This window comes from Melopsittacus undulatus, chromosome 12 (assembly GCF_012275295.1).
Source record: "Melopsittacus undulatus isolate bMelUnd1 chromosome 12, bMelUnd1.mat.Z, whole genome shotgun sequence".
Taxonomy (NCBI): domain Eukaryota; kingdom Metazoa; phylum Chordata; class Aves; order Psittaciformes; family Psittaculidae; genus Melopsittacus; species Melopsittacus undulatus.
Genome location: NC_047538.1, coordinates 12,406,902 through 12,429,683, shown reverse-complemented (window position 1 = coordinate 12,429,683; position 22,782 = coordinate 12,406,902). Strand labels below are relative to the sequence as shown.

The following is a 22,782-nucleotide window of genomic DNA, read 5'->3' as shown; positions in this document are numbered from 1 at the left end:
AGAAGCTGTCAGCGGCGCCTCCCGCCTGCGCCGAGGGGCCCGCGCTGCAGCCGCCGCTTCCCGCCCTTTTCGCACCCCGCGCTTTCCGCAGAGCGGGGGCCTGCGGCGGCGCGGGGACACGGCCGCTGTGGGGCCGGACCCGGACCCGCCTCCCGGTGCCCGGCGCCTGGCACATGGCGCGCACCACGTCCCGCCGCCGCTGCTCCCGGCGGCCGCCTCCCCCGCAGGGCTGCCCGCCGAGAATGCCTGCGGGCCCTTGGGGCAGCCCGAGCCTTTCCTCGTCCACCTCAGCGCTCGCAAGGTGAGAGCGCGATCCGGCGGGCGGCGGGGACGCAGCCGCCAGGCAACGGGGAGAGCGCGGCCCCGTCGCCTCCCGCCTTTCCCGGTCAGGCGCCGCCCGGGGGAGCCCCGGTGCGCGCGCCTGCCGCCGCGCCTGCGCGCGGGCCATTAAAGGGGTGCGGGGTGGGCAGCGGAAGGCCCCGGTTACGGCGGCTGAGGAGAGACAGAGTCGGGCGAATCGGGAGCGGGCGCGCGAGGCAGCGCGGAGGGGCCGGAGCCGCGCGCAGCGGAGGCGGGAGGGGGACGGCGCTGGCCCGGGGCGCGTGTGGCGCGTGAAGGGGGGGTCTGAGCACGGTGCAGGGCGCCGCTGGGGGGGGGGGCGGGCAGGGGCGAAGCGGAGCCGGTGGCCGGGAGCAGGAACCGCCGCGGGCGGCTGTAAGGCCTTCAGCGGAGCGCCGTCGGGAGCCCCGCCGCCGGAGCGGTGAGTACGACCGCCGGGGCGGGGAGGGGCTGCCGGTGCAGGTGAGGATCCGCTGAGTCACCTGCCCCGTCGCCGTCCGTACCCTCCCGCCCCACTCCGGTGCTTTGGGACGGGGCCTCGGCCCCGCCGCGGGCCGCGCTGCCCCCGCCGCCACGCCACGCGGGGTGGGGGTGTCCCGGCGGCCCCGCTCCCTCGACCCTGACGGGGTTTATCCCGGTCGTGCCCACGGAAGGATCTTTGTTGTGCTAAAGAAGTTGGGGACCTGGGCTGCGATCCGGGCGCGGGGCCGGGCCGGCCGGGCTTCGGGAGCGGGTCAGGCACTTCAGCCGGAGCTGCTTGTTTGGGGCGGGGAAGCTACAGGCAGAAATAAGGCAGTGTTGGGAAACGCGTTCCTTATCTGGTGTAGCCAGGTCCCAGATAGGCTGGAAGGAAGAGGCACCCTCTGGAAATATATGCCTCAAAATCTGACGGCTTGGTTTTGTTTTAATTAGGTCCGTGGTCAGAGGCTTTGAAGTAATCATGGATAGAAGAGGAGGCCTAACAGAGACTGAAAATGGTGATGCGTTCCTGGAGCTGAATAGAATTACAACAAAGTACCCGCATCGCTACACAAAGGTGGGCTCTCTCCCCTTCCTTCTGTGAGTTGTGCATGTAGCTCTTGGTCACAGAAGTAGTGGGAGGAGGTGCAGGTTCTACGGGAGGTAAGCACTAAGGAGAAAGCAGGAAGGCCTTTGCCTGGATTGGGATTTGTGAGCTGGTGTAGGATGTGTAACTTGTTAAATGGAGGTGGCTGTGTCAGTCCTGTCCTTGATACACTTTTGATTCCCACTGTTTTTCAGTATCTGAGCACCTTGCAGCATATGCTGGGGAGATTATGGTAGAGGCTGGAGTGAGTTGTTCTGCCAGCTTGCTCAAGACTTGGGTTTCATAGTTCTGGTTAGTTTTCAGCAGTATTCCTTTAAGAGGTTGATAGGGGTAGATGCCACTTCCTTGGAATGTATAGCACACTAGATTTTATCATCTTTAATTTGTTTGCTAAGATGGCTTTTGTAGTATTAAAATTGCTCATGTTTGGGTGCTAGAAGCCTAAGCACTTACAATTCCAACTAATGCTTAGCATTAGAACTTCAACACTGGTGCTTTTGTATAGCTGTGGTACCTAAATACATACATGTATGGAAAAGCAATAACTGAGTAACTTGTAAACAAGGATGCTTTCAATACTAAGTGTGCTGTGTGTTTGAATGTATATATCAGGTTTAAATCTGGTTTGAGCTTTTGGTCCCACTGCTGAAACTTGCCTTTAGAAGCAGTTGTTAATGGAGGCTGATTTTCCCATTGCTGAAAGCTGTGGGAACAGGTGCTTTGTGGAAATCAATTAAGATACTTTGCAACAAATGGCCTGAAGTGTGGAACAGGGTGAGACTGTACTGTTCCTGAGTGTGTTATCTTGAGGAATTCTGAGCTGTTAGCTTCCTAGCAGGTGGTTTTCAAAAGAAGAAGAACTTATCACTGTGTCTCTGTTCTGTCAAGATAGTAGGGCTGGCTTATTTTGACTAGACATCAATAGCAAACAGTGATTTGGATTTGATGCAGCTTATGTGGGAGTAGCATGGCTTTCTAACTGTAACTTCTTAGAGAAGATGTACACCTCTAAGATGTGAAATACCCTATTGCTCAGGCCTTGTTATTCAGTTAGCTCCTCTCCTTCACTTTAGAGTTGTCTTTAAGCTTCCAGTGCTGGAGAAGTGGTATCTGTGCTAGTTCAATCCTACCTAGCTCCTCTCAAGACTAGTAACTGAATGCAGCTTCATATCCTGTTTACTTTTTTTAAGCAGTATTCACCTAGTGCTGGTGGTAACTGTATGCTGAAACCTGTGCATTTGTAGCTTCACTTTTGTTAGTTTAGTATGTATTGTTTCTGATAAGGATAAAGTGGCAGAACTAGTGCCAGAAGACATGTAGTCTTGTTTATCTGTTGGTTCCCAAGGAGTCTAAAATCAAACACCAGAAATAAATCTGTGTTAAAAGATCTTGCATCATGTTTGGGGCTTTTTTTGGTCTTGTTTTTCTGTTTTGTGTTTGGTGGGTGTTTTTTATTTCACAAGTAATATTTGAGATGCAGCTGGTTTGAGGGGCTCAGGTAATGATGTTGTAAAGCACTCTCATGTGATCCAGTTTCCTATTGATTAGGGATGGGAGGAACACTGGTTTAGGACATGTGCTGCTGATTTCGAAAGGGGACTGATTTCCTTTATCTTCTTTAATACCAGTAGAAAAACAATTAGCTTGTGGGAATCCTTCTGGACTGTTTCAATAAAACATGATTTTTCCCCTATCAGCTTAAAAGTACTGGTGTGTGAATTAACAAAAATAGCCCCAAAACACCCTGGAAGTGCCAGCATTAATATCCTCTAATATGAGAGGTGTTCTATAGTCCAAGCTGTGTCTTTTCTGGTTCTTTTGGTGCTGTTGCTCCAGGGGTGCACAGCTAATGAGCTAAAGCAGAGTAACAAATTTTCCTCACTCCAATGGAAGAATTGCAGTAGGATCTGATGGAGGGTCTATGGACTCCCTCTCGTGGCCAACAAAACAGGCAATTTCAAGTTTAGTGATGGACAGTGCTGTTAATGCTTGTAATACTATCGTAGCCTGATGCACTTATTACAACACTGGTTTATTTTGGGAAGCTGTGGGCAGAGAGAGCAGTCTCCCTCCCTTTTTTTGCTGAAGACTAGTACAGGGTGATGCTTGGTTGTATGTATATATATGTGTGTGTGTATTAAGATCTTTGGCTACCAAGCTGCCATTTGGAAACTTTCAAGTATCAAGCTCACCTAGCTGATTTTAATAATGTAAGGATAATGATGTGAAAGCTCTAGACATTATTGTGTTATTTGGAAAAAGGTAAAGAGACTTTCTTCTTCAGTTTGGTTGATAAGTGGTGTCTGCTCTTTGGATCTCTTTATCCTTCCAGCTGCCCACTGATATCTGCACAGTTCTGAATCACTTCAGTACAGTTGGGAGTGAGGCAGATTGAAGAAAGGTAATCTAGGGAGAATGAGTAAGTTTTTAATTAGAAATGTGCATCCCAACTGCAGCCAAGTTCAATGATGAATCAAAACATCGATAATCACACCATTAATAATGCTTTTTAAATGGAGCAGACTGCAGTGAGGATGTAGATTGATTACTACTCTGCCTCAAATGGCTAACTGCTCAGGAGTGTGCAATAGTAAACTACAGACTGTATTTGAAAGCTGGTGGAAAGTGGGAAAACTGGAGTAATCAGCATTGATTTGGTGTTGGGTAGAGTGGGTAATTGTATAGCATACACTTATGTATCTTGGAATGGGTGGTAGTCAGAAATGGCAAGCTTGTCTGGAATTTCCAGATCTACATTAGTAACTGGTATTGTGGTAATGCTTTTCTTTACCTGCTGCAACTCATATAGTATTGAGCATAGCAATACTGATTTCATTGAACTTACTTGCTCCACTAGCAATGATGCTAGCAATACCTATAAGCCAGATTGTCCAGGGAAGTGAATAGGTTAACATATATGATGCAAACAGCCTTTGAAGGACTGAACTTGACCTAGGGAGGTTTAGTCCTTCAAATAAGTATTTGCTCAGTGGCCGCTGCTAGAAGAACTGAAAAATAAACTTGTGTCTAATGTCAGCTTTGCAGTGTGGCATTTCACAGGAAGTGAAATGACATATTGGGAAACCTGGGTTGTCAAATTAAAACACTACATTGAGCAGGCAGTCTAGAACAAATTTTGTCACTTGAAACTTGTCTGGGTGAGAACTGAAACTAACTTGTTGCCTTCTTTTGTAGGAGGAACTGCTGGATATTAAAGAGCGTCCCTACTCTAAGCAAAGACCTTCTTGTCTTTCTGAAAAATATGACAGGTATTGTAATGATTATGCAAAAATTATATACATTTCTTTCAAAATAAAAGCTGAAATTGCAAAAAATTCTTCACTAAGTGCACTTATGCTCATGCAAGATACCTAAGTTTAGTGTATGACAGCGTTTCCAGAGGTACTAGTCTGCTAGGAAAGGCTTAATGCCCTACCTTGGAATTCTGTGTTTTGAACAGAGATTATGAGATCCAGCAGAAAATAACTTAACACAACGCAAGTCTTAAGACCCGTAGGACAGCTACCAATAATATAGATGGGTGTATAGCACAGACCAACTAGGTCATGTTGCAACAAGCTGACTTGCTTGATGGGTTACTCTCCCATGTTGACAGTACCTCATTTAAAAATGAAGGTGAGAATGTTCTTGGCTTGTTTCTTAATTTGCTGAACAGCAATATCTTTACTTTTTGGGTTCAGTATGAGATTGAGGTAACATTTTCTTAATGAGAAATGACAATGTACAATTCTATGATCTACTTGTTAGTTTTTCAGTGTACCAAGCAAACTTCACCATATCACATGTTGTTCACTTTCTGATACGATTCTGGGTATTATACTTCCTTACTGCTACAGAAGGGATCCAGAATACCATGTATGAGGTAATAAAGTGTAGTAGGGCAGAGATGTAGAAGCTGGGTATGAAAGCTGTTTCACTTGTACAGATTGCTAGTCAGTAAATTTTAGGTTTCCAGCAGCAGTGTTAGGAGCTATCTACTAGACTCCAAGGTAGCAAACAGCCCTGTGATTTTATTTTCACAGTGATGGGGTGTGGGATCCAGAGAAGTGGCATGCATCTTTATATCCAACGTCAGGAAGAGCTTCACCAGTGGAAAGCTTTAAAAAAGATTTGGATTCAGATCGGACTTCTCTTATGCGTAGGATAGTGGGTAAGTGCATTCTTAGAGCGCAAGACTCAAACCTGAGCATAGGCCATTGGCAAAACCTTTCTTTTGGTACAACAGCATCTCTAATTGTTTGATTGCATGAAATAAGAGTCAAGACAATCTTGGTTGCCCTGGCTGTAGTTTCTGGTGACTTATCTAAGAACAAACTTCAATAGCAGTAAGTTATTATATCCTACTATTCTTGTGATATGATAGTAAATACACTGCAATAATGCAGATGCTGGGTGCAATTGTTCTACTGTTCAAGACTAAGTACTTAGGTCTGTAGTAGGAAAACGGACTTCCTAGGAGACTGCAATGATTCCTCAGTGTCCAACTATAGATGTAATTATTTTTCCCCTCTGCACTTCATGTGGTCTTGCCTAGATTAGCTTTGCAAAATTAAGTCCTGAGTGTTTTCCTTCAAAAAGCTCTGCCATAGCAGTGAGGCTGTAGAACAGAAGGTTATTACACAAAGAGCTAGCTTGTATTTGCTTATACATTAAATTTCAGTGCTTTTTGTCTTGTCTTGGACTTGTAGATCCAAGGGAGCGAGTGAAAGAAGATGACTTGGATGTAGTCCTAAGCCCACAAAGGCGAAGCTTTGGAGGTGGCTGTCATGTAACAGCAGCTGTTAGCTCACGGCGCTCGGGAAGCCCATTAGAAAAGGAGAATGATGGTGTCCGTGTTATTGGGGGCCGTAGGATTGGCAGTGGAAGAATAATCTCTTCTCGTAACTTTGACAAAGACCACCGGAGTGGTGATAAGGACATACGTGACTCTAGAGATGCAAGAGACCGAGATCGAGAGAGGGACTACAAAGACAAACGCTTCAGGGTTTGTTCTCTCTTTTCGTGGCTGTATGTTAAATCAGAGGTTTTGGACACTTTGCTCTAAAAGCAACGGAGGCAGGCTGATTGCATGCAGTAGCTGTGTGGCACACAAGCAGGCCATTTCTTCTTAAAAGCACCCTTATAGTGTAAAGGGTGAGCACTCAGTGCTTCAGAATAAGTTTGAGTCCTTTAGACTGCTTAATTGGCATGTGTTTAATACTGTGTGTTTCACACACCTGGCCTGTGGTAGACTTAATAGCAAGATATTAAGAAGTCTAATAGTTCACTTGTAGTTCTTAACCCAGCAGTTGTCAGTAAGGGGTCATCTTTAACCTCAGCAGATGGAAGCTTTCCATGCTTTCAGGTATTTGTTTTCCTTTTAAAGGAGGAACCACTAGCCTAACTCTTAGGATGCAGACCAGTAGCCTTCAGTGTAATGAAGTAGAAATTCAACTGTAACAGTTAACATTGAAAAGCTTACTGAGCATGTGGAGTATGTGTATTAACTGTGTTTAGAAAAGAAAAACAGAATGGTGTCAAAAGGTTGTCGCTTGAGGTCAGGGAAAAATCTTGTGAAACAGCATCTTATGGTTAATATTTTTACCATCCCATTTCAGAGGGAGTTTGGCGACAGCAAACGTGTCTTTGGGGAGCGAAGGAGGAATGACTCGTACACTGAAGAGGAACCCGAGTGGTTCTCTGCTGGTCCTACAAGTCAGTCTGAAACCATTGAGCTCACAGGCTTTGATGATAAAATTTTGGAGGAAGATCACAAAGGTAGAAAACGCACGAGACGACGCACGGCCTCACTGAAAGAAGGTAATGGCAGCTCTGACAAGAGCTTTGCTTGTCTGCTGCTGTAGCATGTTGCTGGATGTAGAGGTGACTGTTACAGGTCAGGCAAGTGTAAAGAGTAACGCAGCTTACCAGCCTTTATCGTAAACTTGCGCTTAAGCTTTTGGTCATCCTGAAGCAGAAGATGTAAGGCCCATAAGTAATCTTTCAGATTGAAAGTACCTTTAAGTGGTAAAAGGCTATTTTTTCTCAAAGAAAGGCAGGACTGAGAGACTGGGAAGAAACTTTGTATGGGTGTTGAGTGATACAAGGGATCTGTAGGCTATTTAAAGGGTCTTGTTCATATTTGTATCTTGCTGGGTGCTAAAGGCTTGGTTTAAACTAAGCTAGTACCCTGAGATACTTCAAATATTTCTCCTGATAGCAATAGTATCATTGGAAACACGGAGTTGGACCTACAGCTGGCAGAAATGTAGCTTAAAGCTGAATGTGGAGACTATCTGAATTTGTCTGCTGTCATTGGACTTCAAGTCTACAATTATTAGTACCACTGCAAAGCTGTAGTATAAACTTCTCTGAGGCAAGAGAAATGACTTTGTAATGCTAGAAATTCTGCAGGTGGACAACCTGAACCTGAGGAGTTCAGGTTTAGTTGTGTATTCACTTAACTGAGATGTAGTACAGTTTCAAGCATGCTAGGTTTGTAATTGTCACAGCTTTTACAGCACCCATGCAAGTTTGAGTCTTCAAAATGACATGGGACTTACTCCTGCTGGAGGAGGAGGAGCAGTATTTGTCGTGTGTAGGCAATAACAAGAATTTATGTCAAGTACCAGTTCTTGGGGAATCTGCTCTCTAGGAAGAAGGCAGCTGCTGCTAAAGGATTCTTGATGGAAAAACAGCAACAGCTCTTAACTTACTGCAGCAGCTCTCTCTGCTTGGTGTGACATAACATCTGTCCTGTTCTTCATGCTTCCTGGGATGATCGGGATGCAGTTATTTACACATGATTCAATGGCATTTGTTATTTTCTTGAAGTAGATGGTCTTAATTAAAGACCAGAAGCTCTGTGCTAGGAATTTTAAGGGGTGCAAGTTTCTGTTGTGGCAGACTTCAACCAGCACAATGCAACTGGTGAAGTATCACATAGGTGGGTAGATTGGGCCTATGCTTCTAATTCCTAGTCAAATGCATTGACTGTTAAGGCACTGTTCCCTCTGGAAACAGTGAAGTTCAGTAACTCAGCAATCACTTGGGGTTTTTTTTTATCTTTTTAAGGGATAGAATGCAATGGTGGAGTGGCAGAAGAGGATGAAGTGCAAACTGTCCTTGCCAATGAAACGCCAGCAGATCAAGAAGTTCCTAGGGAAGCTGTTTTACAAGAACCAGCTCCAGGAGAGTTTGACTTCAATGAGTTCTTTAACTTGGATAAAAGTGTTCCTGGCCTGGCTTCGGTGAGGGTTGTTTGTTTTTTTTTTTAAGACTGGCTGTATTAATGAGAAGCATTTTTGCTGTTGCTGTGCTCAGTGAAAGCTAGAACTTGTTGCTTTGTGGAAGTTGCTTTATGTGGTGTGTAAATTTAAGATGAGCTTGTAGAGATTTAGATTTGGAATCTTAGGATGTTACTTTGAAGTGTTAATCCTGGGACTGGTTCTGTCTCCAAAGAAGGTGTATGAGGCAAACTAGTTGATTATTTGTCCTTTCTTTGATCACTGCTTGAAGACTCAAAATAGCATCCTGCAGGAATCTTCTTCGGAAGCATTATAGATATGTTGAGAGAAGGTTCAGTGTACAAATTCAGTATAGCTCAAAGCAACCTTTTGCATCTAAGTTTGGGAATCACAGCAAATAGGATGTTCAAGCTTCCTTGGAGGCTGTAAGCCTGAAGACACCTGACAACTATTGTCATTGACATATAGTGGTGTTCTTATTGGTACCAGTAATGTGGTTGAAATGATGTGTGTCTGAAAGGGCTTGAATCTGTACTACTTAAACCTCTGTGTTGTGGTCAGTTCATTATTGCAAGCTATTACTACAAAGTTAGGAAAACAAACATGGTGTCTTGATTCAGTCAAAAGCATGTTTAAACGATGTTATTCATGTGATACTCTGTGTAGGTAAGTCATAGGTGGAACGCTACTGGTACTTAGGAACTAGTAGCAAGACCATGAATAAGACTGAAACACCGTAAGTGTTTTCCAGTGTGGATTTTTAGCTGCAGCCATGATTTGATTGGATTTCTGGTACTTAGTTGATAGTGTGCAGTTCTTGAACACTTTATCTCTAGGGGTCATTGTGAATGGTTGGTGTTAACTTTTTAGTGTGAAAGCTGTAACCAGTCTGTTTGGTTTTCCCTATGTATTTTTTTGTTTTCACCACAAGAAGAGCAAAGCAGGTCCAGCAAGGACTGACTAAGCATAGGCCTAACTGACAGACTGATTCTGTTCTGACCTTTCCAGCACTAGGAGGAAAAGCTATTCTTGACTGTTCCAGATGGTATAACTGATTAGTAGGTGGAACTTGGGTAAAAAGCTTAGTATTACAAAAAAGTAAATGTGTTTTGTTTTTTAAATTGTATCCTGATAGCAAAGACACTGATCTGATACAGCTTAGAAATGTTATGGTTTAAAAAAAATGGAAGCCTTACATAGTCTTTAAAGTGAAAAAGCTGCTTGTATTAAAAAAGGTTCATATGGTGGCAGTTATTTGACAAATATATAGTGAAGAATTTTGTTTCCCCATAGGAGATATAAATTGTGTCCTTAGAATTGACAATCTCATTTTCAGTGTATCAGCAAGATGGTGTCCCCTTTCAAAAGTGGGGACTTCACAAGTCACAAAATACCTGTTAATGAAACTTTAGTAGGCAGGTATCTGTCAAACAATTGAGTCACACTAGCCAGAGCATATTGTCATGCTCTTTTTTTTGTGTTGGTGATGTGTCTGTGACAAGTGTTGCAACAGATTTGTACGTTTTCTGACTTGGCTGTCTTAATTCGTCTAACATGTCAAAGAGTCAAAACCAAATGGATGAATTCTATCTTGGTTTTGCTGTTGTAAGTAGTGTTGAGTGCCTCATGTTTCAGAGCAGACAGCTTCTCTGGCAGAAGGAAGCTGTTCTTTTTTTTTTCCTAGAAGGAAATGTGCTGCATGGTGCCTATTGAGCAGGCTTTTAACTGGATGCAAGGTAGGAGAAGCTTTAGTTTGAGTTCACTTTTATAATGTGCTAGGTTTTAAGTACTTGTAAGCCAAAGAAGTGAACAGTTGCTATAAACTATAATGACTTCTGACAGACTGTGAAGTGCTGCTTAGTGACCTCAGTTCTGCTGGGAGGCAGAAGGTGCTAGCTGCTGCTGATGCAGACTCCATGGACTTGAAGAATGCAGCCTTCTTATTCCCAGAATGGTTCAGTGTGTGAAGTGCAAGCAAGTAGCCCCTAGCTGTTGGCCTTCTCTGACCCCTTCTGGGCTGCTTGCAAGTCTTTGTACTTCATTCCAGTCCTTGAGCAGTGCAGGAACTAAATTGAATCACGATTACAGAAAATCCAATGGCTCAGAGAACTCTTCCTATACAGCTACAGAGATGAGTCCTGAGCCATCTGACTTCCAGAATTACTCATTGTTATAATTCGTTCTCGTTGTTGTGGCAAGTGTCTCTTTTTGAGCACATCCATTTTGGAATGGTGTACTTAGTGGTCTTTGGATGCCCTGATTATACTGGTTCAGTTACAGTTTTACTCTCAAATATCTGGCACAAATAAAAGATGTGTGATGGGTTATGCTATGTAACTGCTTGGAAGGAAAAAAAGGCGGTTCAAAGCTTTGAAACTTTTGGAACAGCATCAAGTTACCTGTAGGAGAATAATCCTGATTGCACAGTAAAGCTTCTCAAATGTTCTGATCTTGCTTCGAAAAAGATTATCTTTTTCCCTCCCTGATCTAGATGATAGAGGATGTGCTTGGGGAAGGCTCGGTGTCTGCCAGCAGGTTCAGCAGGTGGTTTTCTAATCCGAGTCGCTCTGGAAGTCGGTCAAGCAGCTTGAGATCTACACCACATGAGGAACTGGAGAGGCTGGCAGGTAAGACTGGGACAGTGCAGGGTCACATACCCTCCTTCTATATACCTTCCTACTGGTTCAATAAAAACATAGCAGATGGAGCTTTAGGACAGTGAATTCTCCCAGTTTAAGCACTTGATGTTCCTCGTGAAACTCTTAGAGTAAGCAGCTTGTAAATTTTAACAATTGTTCTTCTCATGCTTTTTAATGACTTTTCTGATGACTTTCCAGCTGATCTCAGGCAAGGGGTGCAAGGCATAACTTGTCAGTGCCCTACTGAAGTTGGTTGCCAGCGTGTGTTCATCTTGAGACATTGGGTTGGTAAACTGATGTCGCAGTGCTCCTGGTTTTGCTGTTTCAGGTCTAGAGCAAGCCATTCTGTCCCCTGGCCAGAACTCTGGAAACTACTTTGCTCCCATTCCATTGGAAGACCACTCTGAAAACAAAGTGGACATCCTAGAAATGCTACAGAAAGCCAAAGTGGACTTAAAACCTCTTCTCTCAAGTCTTTCAGCCAACAAGGAAAAGCTTAGAGAGAGCAGTAAGTGCCTCAGATATTGTCAAGTTCTGGTGATGCAGTATCTCAAGGCAAGAAGCTTGGTATTCTGGAAACTTCTACTGCTAAGTCCAGGAGTAGGAAGTACTATAGGTTTACTTACACTACTGGAAACCCAATATTCAACAGATCTCAGTTGTGAGATTCATCCCTGATTCTTTTCATCCTACTCACAGGATGACATCAGGACTCTATCAGACTGCCTTATTGGCCGTTAATAATCATAAGTTAAGATGATGTAAGTCTTGATCTGAGTTTCCAGCTTTGTTCATGTCATTTACATTTTCACATTGGAGAACTGTAATGTCAGCTCTGAAACTGTGGCATTTGAACTCTGGGTTTACCAAAACCTTGGTGTAAGTCATTCTTGCAAGTGTCTATAATGGATCTACCAAAACTTCAGTGCAGGTCATTCTTGCAAGCATTGGATCAATGTGGTTCATCAAGTATCAGTATCTGAGAAGATGAACAGTGGGTTGAGGATGTCAGTTTTTTCAGGTGCATGCTGTAAACTTGAACTTCTCTAGACTTGCTGCCACTTGAAATAGAGTGTCTGTGCTCACTGATGACTGCATTAATTAATATGAGATTTGCCTTAGTTATGTCAGCCTGGCCAGAATCACAGGATTCTGGGGAACGTGGTCTATTAGGATTCACTTTTGCTATGATCAGCTGCTTGAAACAGAATTCAGGGCTGACTTGAAACTTAATATTCAAAGGCATCTCCAAGTTAGGAATTTGCATGTTTGGGCCCATAGCATGCATGGAGGGTACAAAATGCATGTGTTCTTTGAAATTGCAAAGATCTAATTCTGAATTGCTTCCTTCTGGCAAGCAGCATGTATTGCCATGTAAACTGGACTGAACAAAAAGTGGTGCTCTGATGTGTGTCACTAGGAAGGAAAGCAACCAAGCACTGTAAATATTTATAAGCATCCAGTCTGGAACTATGGAATGTCAGCTAACACGTGGAGGACTTTTTCATAACTTGACTTAAATGGAAGCACGAGTCTTCTGTGTTCTGCTTAATCTGACTTCCCTACTAAAAGCTTTTTAAGCTTTGATCCTCACAAACAAAGGATGAGCAAATAAAACATTGGGGAAGCTTCCTTCACTCAAAAGTACCTGATGTGGGTTCTGTATTCCCCTAAAGCGCTGTACAGTTCTTCAAGTGTTGTGGAGGTTTCAGGTCAATTTTTCTTCACCAACATCATATTTTTCCTCATGTTCCATGCTGCATGTCTGCATCATTGCTTCTTTTCTCCACCTTCTTGCCCAAATTTCCAGTAAATCTTATTTCTTTGGGCCAACATCTGCTACAGCAACCCATGGCATGCTCCTGTCTCTTCTTCCTTTTCTCTTAAGGTGTCATCCCTTGTGATTTATGTTAGCTGGTCCATAAGGCACATCTAGCCTTGATGTCAGGTGCTGATAGATACCTATATATGCATACCCAGAGGAAAAAGTACAGCTTAATAACACTTGTACCTTACTCTGGTTATGCCAGTGAAATCTTACTATTGTGGCTTTAACTTCTCAGAAAGAAAAATCTACTTCAAACTTACACACAGCAAACAATGTGTGTAACTGAGTCTCCAAAGTATTTAAATACTCCAGGTATGTATTCTCTCTACTTATGATGGCTTCAGACAGCTTAACACACTGTCTTTCCTTAAGTATAAGGTAAATGGAGCTTTCTCAACTGAAAATGAACAGAGTTGTCAGATGAATAGTCAGACATGGTTTGACAGCCAGTAAGAATATCAGAAGATAAGTTTTTTTGTTCCTTGTTTTCAAACAATTTGTATTCAAGACCTGCATGAGAAGAACTATGATTTATTGCTCTTTCTCCTCTTTCTCAGCACATTCAGGAGTTGTACTTTCAGTGGAAGAAGTTGAAGCTGGGCTAAAAGGTCTGAAAGTAGATCAGGAGGGAAAAATTGCTACTCCATTTATGGCAGAGCAAATGGAAGAATCATTGAATGTCGCTGGCTCCAGACAGATCAAGAAAGATGGAGACATGACTGCGTTTAATAAACTGGTCAGCAGTATGAAGGCAAGTGGGACTCTACCTTCACAGCCGAAAGTCAATGTAAGTAGCAGACACCTGGCTCTCCTGAACTGTGCTAAGACAGGTTATGAACTGGAAATCCCTTACATGACCCTTCTGATAATGTGAGCCAGGACTGGATACAGCAGCATGATATTAAATGTAGGCTTACATTTAGAATATTGTTGCTTGGAGGGGAAGGGAAGTGCTTTGGTCCTTCTAGTTAATCAAATTAAGTGTGTTTCAGTTTAGAGTTCACAGGGTTTGATTTCATGTTAAGTTTCTAAAAGTCCCAGAACATTAATATTATGTGAGCGGTCTGATTGCCACTTTGCAAGTGGACTTGTGTGGATATCAAATTCAAAGGATTAATACCTGGACTTGAAAACTATAAATACTTGTCCCCCAAAAAATCTTGTATTACAGAAAAGTTGAATCTTCTCTATAGGACACTGATAACTAACATTCTCCTACACTTGAACTCATCCTGTCTGAACCTTACTTAATAAAACCAAGTGCATCTGTAGAAAAGGTACTGTCTGTATAACAGGCATCAATCTGCTCTTCATGGGAGACTCGCTGGTGTTAGTTTAGTGGTTGCCTTAGTGTTGGTTATTGAAAGGCATTTCTTAAAATGCTTGTAGTATGGTTACAGCTAACAACTGAAGCTTGGGTGTCTTGCTTTAGTGACCTCTGTTTTAATAGAGGTATGTCAGTGCACATTCTAATATTTCTTAACTTGGATTTTAAAACTGTTTGCACCAAAATAAAACTAAACTCAGTATCTGTTACCTGTAAGGTTAATATTAAACAAAAGACAATACTGAGCTTTAGACTGGAAGAGGTTCCAGTGTAAGGTTTCATCCTGCCACTTAGTACCTAAACAGTATGCTTGACTCTGAAGCCACCAATTGCTGCTACTGGCACCATATAACAAATCTAACAACAGAGCAAGCTTTTTCCTGCTGAACTCAACACAAGGCCTTTCAGCTTCATTCCACTTCATTAAAAGATAGTGAAGAATGTAAACTTGCCTTGTGAAGAACTTGCAATTTCCCACTTAAGTCAAGATGTTAGTTTCTGACATCACTTTACATAGACATGTAATTTTGATGCATAGAAATGCAGCTTAAAAAATTAATATGCATGAACCAAAGGGTGTTTCTGTAGTTTCAAGTGACCACTTGGCCCAAAGCTTCATCTCCAATTTACACAATTATATAGATACATATATCTGAAACTTGATTACTGCACGTTCAACTACGTGTGTGCAATCTAGCACTAGGCATTTTCTTAGCTAGGAAAGATCTGTGAGCCAGCTCATCCCTTAACTTTGCTGGAATTTTATTTGACTGATGCATAAATGATGGTTCTACCAGAACAAGGGAAATTGTTTCTGTTACTGAGGCCAATGCAGATGCAACAAATGCATCAAGAGACAATCCATAGCTGGTTTACTATGTGTTCATTTTCTTAGCAGAGCCTTGAGAGCCACCTCATGTCACCTCCAGAGATACCAGGCCAGCCTCTATCAAAGAATATTCTGCAGGTACTTCTTGGGGGGGGGCAGCAGTGGAGGGGGGATTACTTCAAAGTATATCCACCATGAGAAGAAAATGAATTATTTGAACCTAAGGTATTTAAGGCAGTTATGGGGTCAGTAGTCAGACATGACTCTCTACAGGGAGAGAACTAGTTACTAGTTCAGTAGAAATTTGATTGTTGTGCTATTTCCCATGATTACAACTTGAAAAACCTGGCTAAGTGCCTAATTTTAAGGGCAGTCCAGAATTGGTGTATCTAGTTGTACAAGTCCACCTTGTCTCTTCAACTTGCTATAAATAGCCTGTAGTGTAGTGAAACAAGCTCATTTGTATAAATTGATCATACTCAATGTTTTTTCATTGCTTATTCCTAGGAACTTCTTGGTCCACCCATTACCAGACCTGCTTCATCAAATGTCTTAAGTGGCCTCATAGGTGGTTTGGAGCCTGCATCCTCTTTACTGACACAAAGAGCACCTTCTCCCCCTATCCCACCTGTGTTTCCAACTCGAGCTGCTTCTGCAGATTACCTGCGCCATAGAATATCTTCACCCATTGGTGAGACTGGTTGAAAAACAGCTTTTTTTTTTTTTTTTTTTAAAGAATAATTTACAGAATAATAGATTTCTGGCACTTGGTGGGCAGCTAGGTCAATGTCTGCCTCCTGAGTGCAAGATGCCTTTTTATGTATTAATCTCTAGTGTTAAATTAATCTCCAAAACAATATAGATGTCTATGATGGATCAACTGGACCTCACAGTAAATATTGGTGTGGAGTAATGTGCAGTTACAGTATAAGAAGGTAATTCTCAGGGACTGCTTATCCATTTGTATTGCAAAGCACTACTTGTAGCTTCCCTGTAGCTCTCCAGCCTAGTGACAAGGAAGAAATTAAGCTGTCTGTAGATTTAAAGGGATGAACTGAGAGCCTTCCCAAGGAATCCTTAATGAAATGGAATTGTTGAACTTAAGGATGTATGTTATATATTAATGAAAGAAACTGTTAGTCCTTTCAAATACAACTGTTGAATGTTCCTTAGGTTTTGGACAAGGTTCTCAGCAATTGCTTGGTGATCCATTTCCAGGTGTAAGGAAGCCCATGAGTCCAGTTGCTTCACAGGTTAGATCAAATGGTTTTTGCTTCATCTTTTTATATTGTATGGTCTAGAACTAACTTCTGAAACACATACATAACTGATGCATTCAGATGTTTGTGCTTATTTAAGTTCACTGAGTGTGAGGGTGCAAGTAATCTGGTACAGTTTCAAAACCTCATTGCAGTTGGACCCATCTTAGTATCTTCAGTGGAAGATTTCTTTGAGACCTCATTGTCTGTCAATAAAACAGATGGCTGTTGGTGGGCTGACACTTTGAAGCCAGAAGTAGTTACAGCAGTAAATCTTCAGTGTGTTCAAAAATGCTCAACCAAATACAATCTTTTATTTGTGTGTTTTATACAATTCTACTTCAGATGAGTCCCTTGGAAATACAGCAGGCTGCATTGGAGGGACTGGCATTACCACATGACTTAGCCATACAGGCAGCAAACTTCTATCAGCATGGCTTTGGCAAACCACAAATGGACAAAAGCAGAGATGGCTACAGAAACAGGTGAGTATCTGGCTGCAAAATGTAAGGGGATCGCTGTCAACTGATTTTTAATGTGGGTATTATTTTTCACTAGCTATTAGTACTAGTCACTCAAGCTTGTATTGGTTCTCAGCAATCCTGCATATCATTCTGTGCCAAGAGTAGAGCTGCTGCTTACTAACTTCCTCTCCCTTAACAGGCAGCAGCGAGTGACTAAGTCACCTGCCCCTGGACACAGAGGGAATGCATCTTCTCCAGCCCCTGCAGCATCCATCACTAGCATGGTTAGTACCTAATGCATGAGGATTGCAGGGAAAGCTGTAAAAGTGTCTGCAGTAACTAGATTATAATGATAGTAAATTGATAAGAGGAAGGGAGGCCATAGAGATACAACGTGAATATGATTGTATCAATGGCTGCATGATCCAAGAACAAATTATACTCCGTGCTTAATGTCTTCACTTTGGAAAATGGCTTTCTCTGAGCACTATCTCTTCTAAGACTGAAGAAGCACTGTTAATATTGCATCTTCTGAAACAAAAGGAAGAAAACTGAAAACTCGGGCATTCTGTTTTGGTACTTAAGCTTTCAGAAGACAGTTTCTGAAAGCCATTAGCTACTTTAGAGAACAGTTGTATGAAGAGACTGATCCAAAGTGTCTGAAGTTGAAATATTACTTGAGAGCTTCAGGGTTGCTTTGAAAACAAATAAAATCTCAAAGCCAAGCTGTGACCTTGCTGCCTTCAGTACTGTGTAGAATGTTGCTTTGATCTAAATTTGATCAGTCAAGTACTTGCTTGCAGCTCAGGACTAACAGACTCAGCTGCTAAATCAAATAAGCACTTCTGTTTTTATTCCAAATGACTGGCTCCCACAGATGCTCTGTAACTGAATGGGCAATAGTTTTCTGCAGCTCTATCAGCCCTGAGCTCATACAGGTAAGGCAGCTCTGTAGGATCTGTTGCTGTTATGAACGAGTAGCAAGGAGGAAACAGCTGTAATTTAAAATACAGCTCATCTGGGTTGGTTTTTTTCAAGCCTGTTAAATGTGCATTTAACTTGGCAAGCATCTGCTGGTTTCAATAAAGATATTGGACTTCTGCAAAAAGCTGAAGTGCTTAAACCATAAAATGAAGATACGGAGTGAGGTGAAGTAAAATTTGTGGGCACACAGTGGCTGATTGAAAACAGCTTGAAATGGGAAGGATGTGCTAGAATTGGTGTCCACCCACAACTAAGTGTGGCCTAGATAATGAGCACTGAGTAAAGGTGCTGCTTCTTACTATGTTCTCTGCAGCTGTCTCCTTCCTTCACACCTACCTCGGTGATTCGCAAGATGTATGAGAGCAAGGAAAAGAGCAGAGAGGAGCCAGTTTCTGGGAAAATGAAAGTCAGTGATGGTAAAGATGAAAATCAGAGGCCAAATGAAGGTATTGTAATGGCTTTAAAGTAATATATATAAAAAAAAGATTTGGAATAGAATCAAAGACCTGCAGTACATAATACGCCCAGGCTAAATTTAGACATTCCCCATTTGTGGAAATGAGGAGGGTGTGGAGATATGAGCCTCTAATGAGAGGAACAGTTAGAACTGTGGAGAAGGGTACACTTCCAAGTGCAGTGTTGGGTTTAAATCCATTTTTTCCCCCCCTTATCTGTCATTTTGTAAGTGATGGTGACACTAAGACCTGGACCAGAACTGTTTCTTTGCAATTGGTTTTGATGAACAAGCATAGTAATAATAATGCTCTGTATGCCTCCACACCAGTCACTGAATGCAGGCAACTTACAGCCCTCTTGAGATATCTTACAATCAAAGTTGAGACCAGTTAAGCTCTTCAGAGATCTGTAGCAGATCAAGGCAGCATTTTGTCACTCTAACTGATGTAAGAGGCTAGTAAAAGGAAATGCTTGATACCAATTGCCTGAGCCTGTAGGACTGATATGTCTAATTGCCATGGTGTTTTACTTCAGTACTAGTAACCACAGAGGTAATTCAAGGTCCTGTTACAGAGTGGACTTCTTTCCTTTTAGTGTTCCAACTATTACTCCTACCTCAGCTGGTAGCAGATGACTCAAAGATATTTTAGGCCTTGCCTAACTGGTTTAGGTGATCTGTGGAAGTAGCTTCTTGTGATGCTTTAGTGTTCCAAGCAGATAACCAGATGTCAGACATAAAAGGCTGCTGCTAACCCCCAGACACATCTAAACTGAAAAACCACTTTGGGCTAGATTTGTGCCAATACTGCAAATGATAATACTGTCTAGGGAGGATCCCTTGTACCTCCTGTTGCCTTTAGGACTGATTCTTCCATGCTGCCAGCTCAAAATCTTTTGAGAAAGAATAGAAAGTAAAGGTTGAGTTACTGCCTGTTGTGACCTAATTTAAGTTCGCTGTCAAGGAGTTTCTGTGAAACATTCCTTCTCATTACTGTTTTGAAATCATTTGGCCAAAAGTATCCAGGAAAGACCGATGCTTATTAATATATGATGCAAGTTCAGTTAGTCCTGGAATCTAGCTATCAAATCCAGTCATTAGCTTAATTTTCATTAGGGGTCATCCCTAGCTGTGGACTATAATAGTTGTATTCAATTCTAGCTACAGATAACCTACTGTCTAGTTCTGTGGAGAATGCAGATCAAGAAACTTTGCCCACCTTAGGTACCAAACTACCCGCACTGCAGCGCTCTGCATGTTCCACACCTCTTACCCAAGCAAATCGTTGCACCAAAGAGCAAGACTACAGGCCTAAATCAGCTGGTAGGAAGACTCCTACAATGGCCTCCCCAGTACCAGGAGGCCCTTTTCTTCGTCCTGTTCATCAAGTACCCCTTGTTCCCCATGTACCGATCGTACGACCTGCTCATCAACTGCATCCAGGATTGGTCCAGAGAATGCTGGCACAGGGGGTTCATCCACAACATCTTCCTCTGCTGCAAGCAGGTAATTCATACTTACTATTTTCCCCCTTAGGCTAATGCATCTTCTCTGTAAGACTGATTTTGTTAGGAACAGCAAAAATTGAAACTCATTACTGGTCATATTTCTTACATCAAAACTTACCTTTAAAACCAGGCCATAAATTCCAACCCATCTAAATATATAAATGCTTGGTTTGCTTTAATTCCTAATGCTTATGGGGTAAAGCATTTCCTCACTCTTCTTCAACAGGTATGCTTCCACCTGGAGTAGACCTGTCTCACTTGCAGGGAATATCTACTCCCATCCTTGGCCAACCTTTTTACCCACTACCAACAGCAAGCCATCACATCTTAAATCCACGGTCTGGGACACCTTTGCAGCTAGCAATGATGCAACAGCAGCTACAACGATCAGGTAGGCTAAACATAAGAGTAAGGGCACTAGAACACTGACTGGCCTTCCCCAGATGCTATACTTGTTGCCCTTTTTGAGTATACTTTGAAGCTACTTTAATTCAGATACTCATAATGACTTCTGTTGTGTGGATACTGGAGCAGTTTTGGTGACAGCAGGCTTTTGCCAGCAGGTCCAAGTGAGGCATTAAGTTTCAAGGTACATTTTATGACTAATATCTGCCTTTTGCAGCTTGTGTGCAGTCTTCATTGCTGGGTGAGAGGCCTCTTGCCCAATCTAAAATAAGATGCTACTTGCTTCTGGCCTTCCAGTTAAAACCTGCATTATTCTGTCCCAGACTAGCAGTGTTGGGCAGTTTATGGAAGTGTTAATAAGAAACATGCACAGCCCAGAGTTCCCAGGACGAATAGCATGAGTGCAAGCAATGTTTGACTCATGTGCCTTATCAGGTGATTGCTCTAGGCCAGATCTTTAGTGTTGGGTGAACATTACTCCACCTCTAATAGCTTTACATTTCACAGGCACTGGAGCACAGGGATCACCCGCTGGTGCACAAACAACCCCCCAAAACGTGCTGCCTCGGACTGGGTTATCTCATGGGCACACACAGCTCGACCATCGCCCCAGCCAGAGGAGTGGCTCTCCCATTGGCCTTGCAAAGTGGTTTGGTTCCGATGTCTTGCAGCAACCTCTCCCTTCTATGCCATCCAAAGTCATCAGTGTAGATGAACTGGAATACCGGCAGTGAACAGTGACCACTGGGTGGAACACTTGTGATTCTTTAGATTGGATAAAATGTCCATAGTCAGGACTTCACCTCTGTTTGGGTTTTTTTGGGCTTTTTATTTTTAGCACTCTGTGCAAAATTTCTTTTCAAGAGACTAAAGCACATGGCACCTGTCCTGGTCTCATGTCTGCATCAAGACTAAAGGATCCATTATGGCTTGAATAGTGAAGCCTGAAGAAATTTAGATGCAAGACAAAGCCAGTTTAATCCTGGAAGTGTCTATTTTTCTTTTTGTAAGATATGTGAATGAAGTGCTGATATTCTCTAGTGTAGAGGTAGCAGCTATTGGTTCCTCCTGCAGAAAACTAAATGTATAGACCCTTGTGTACAGACTTGTGTATAAACAATCTTTTGTATATATACACATAGACTAGCCTTTTTGAATCTATACAGCTGTACATAAGAGTAGCTGATAACAGTTGAGCTTTAGTTGTGCCTATGGTTTGGATCTTTCTCCATTGTGTGTGTGGGACTTACTTTAAGATTAAAGTTGCATATCTTAAGTGTGAGTGAACAGGATAAAGTTGCTTTGCCTTTTCTTGCTGCTCATCTCCTTTGGGCCTCCCCATCACATTCTTATGTCACATACTGTGCACTCAGTGTAGCTGAAGTGTCAAAAAAAGCCCACATCTTGCTGTCTGTAACAGAGGTCTGACTCCTTGTGTGTGTGACTCCTGCCACCAAATCAAAGAATTGCTTAGTCTTCAAACAGCCGTGATGATGGAACTTGGTATAGTAATGATGAAAGTCAGATCTTCAGTCTGCCATGGAGGCTGTAGGTACCTGCTGGTCATGGCTCTTTCAAGAGGGCTGGTGCTGATCCTTGTTTAGCTGCAGTATATTCCTTTTTTTAATCTTTCAAACCTGTTATTAAAGGTCATCAAAATGGAGCCTTTGAATCCTCACCCTTCAACTCCTAAGTCATATCTGTGGTATGCTCTGTGCTGCCTCCAGCTCTGTGTAGGGAAGAGAGTCCCAAGAACTGTCTTCAGTCTAGTGTGCATCTACTGATGCAGTTACTGTGAAACTTCCTTGGAGTCTTGTTCTGTGGCTTGAAAGGGGGAGGATGGGGTAGTTTTGTGATCTTACTGTGTATATTTGGTTTTAAAATACTATGTTCCTTTTAAGCCTGTTTCACTTTCCTTGAACAGTTAAATGTTCTCTTCCATCCTTCTGCATGGCTCCTCATGTCACTGTCTCACTTGTGTTGAGTCTAGTCCTGCTGTCATGTCCTCTCTTTAGCGTAGGCCTGTGTGCTCTTTAAAAGGTGAAAGCAAACCCAGAATTCTCACAGACTTGCTCTTTCTTAGGTCTCACTGAATGCAAAACCAGCAGTGGGGCGGGGGGTGGGGGGAAGAATCACTTGCCTGTATTATACCAATTGCCAGCATGCTGTGGTGGGTTTGTTTCAGTCTGGCAGAGACAATGTTGTACAGAAATAGCAAGCTGAAATCTTCAGTGTGGAATCTGTTGGGGGTCACCCATATACTCCTAGCAGTTGTTCCTAAAACAATCTGTGTAAAACATGCAATCACCAGCTTGTCCTTGTAAGATTGTTTTCATACTTTTTTAACTCGACACTTTCCCAGTAACTTTCTGTAAATAAAGTTGATTCTACCAGCTCTCTGTATCTACTGCTCTTGAACTAAATTATGTCAAT

The 22,782-nt window shown here is 42.6% G+C and overlaps 1 protein-coding gene across 5 annotated transcripts; it reads left to right on the top strand.

The window, feature by feature from the left end:
- Window positions 1–176: 176 nt before the first annotated feature.
- Window positions 177–22,745, top strand: EIF4ENIF1 (eukaryotic translation initiation factor 4E nuclear import factor 1). 5 transcript variants are annotated; one of them, XM_034068239.1, is made up of 19 exons: window positions 177–301; window positions 1,252–1,375; window positions 4,601–4,674; window positions 5,449–5,576; window positions 6,115–6,410; window positions 7,024–7,225; window positions 8,480–8,655; window positions 11,144–11,279; window positions 11,620–11,799; window positions 13,677–13,906; window positions 15,345–15,413; window positions 15,783–15,966; window positions 16,449–16,528; window positions 16,880–17,019; window positions 17,198–17,282; window positions 18,296–18,428; window positions 19,598–19,942; window positions 20,171–20,335; window positions 20,857–22,745. In XM_034068239.1, the coding sequence occupies exons 1-19, from the start codon at window positions 243–245 to the stop codon at window positions 21,081–21,083; spliced, it is 3,033 nt and encodes a 1,010-aa protein (XP_033924130.1). In that variant the 5' UTR covers window positions 177–242; the 3' UTR covers window positions 21,084–22,745. The 5 variants fall into 5 exon arrangements, with proteins under 5 accessions (XP_033924130.1, XP_033924132.1, XP_033924131.1 ...); XM_034068241.1 differs by having other exon boundaries at window positions 15,342–15,413; window positions 19,880–19,942; XM_034068240.1 differs by having other exon boundaries at window positions 15,342–15,413; window positions 19,661–19,942.
- The last annotated feature ends 37 nt before the right edge of the window (window positions 22,746–22,782 follow it).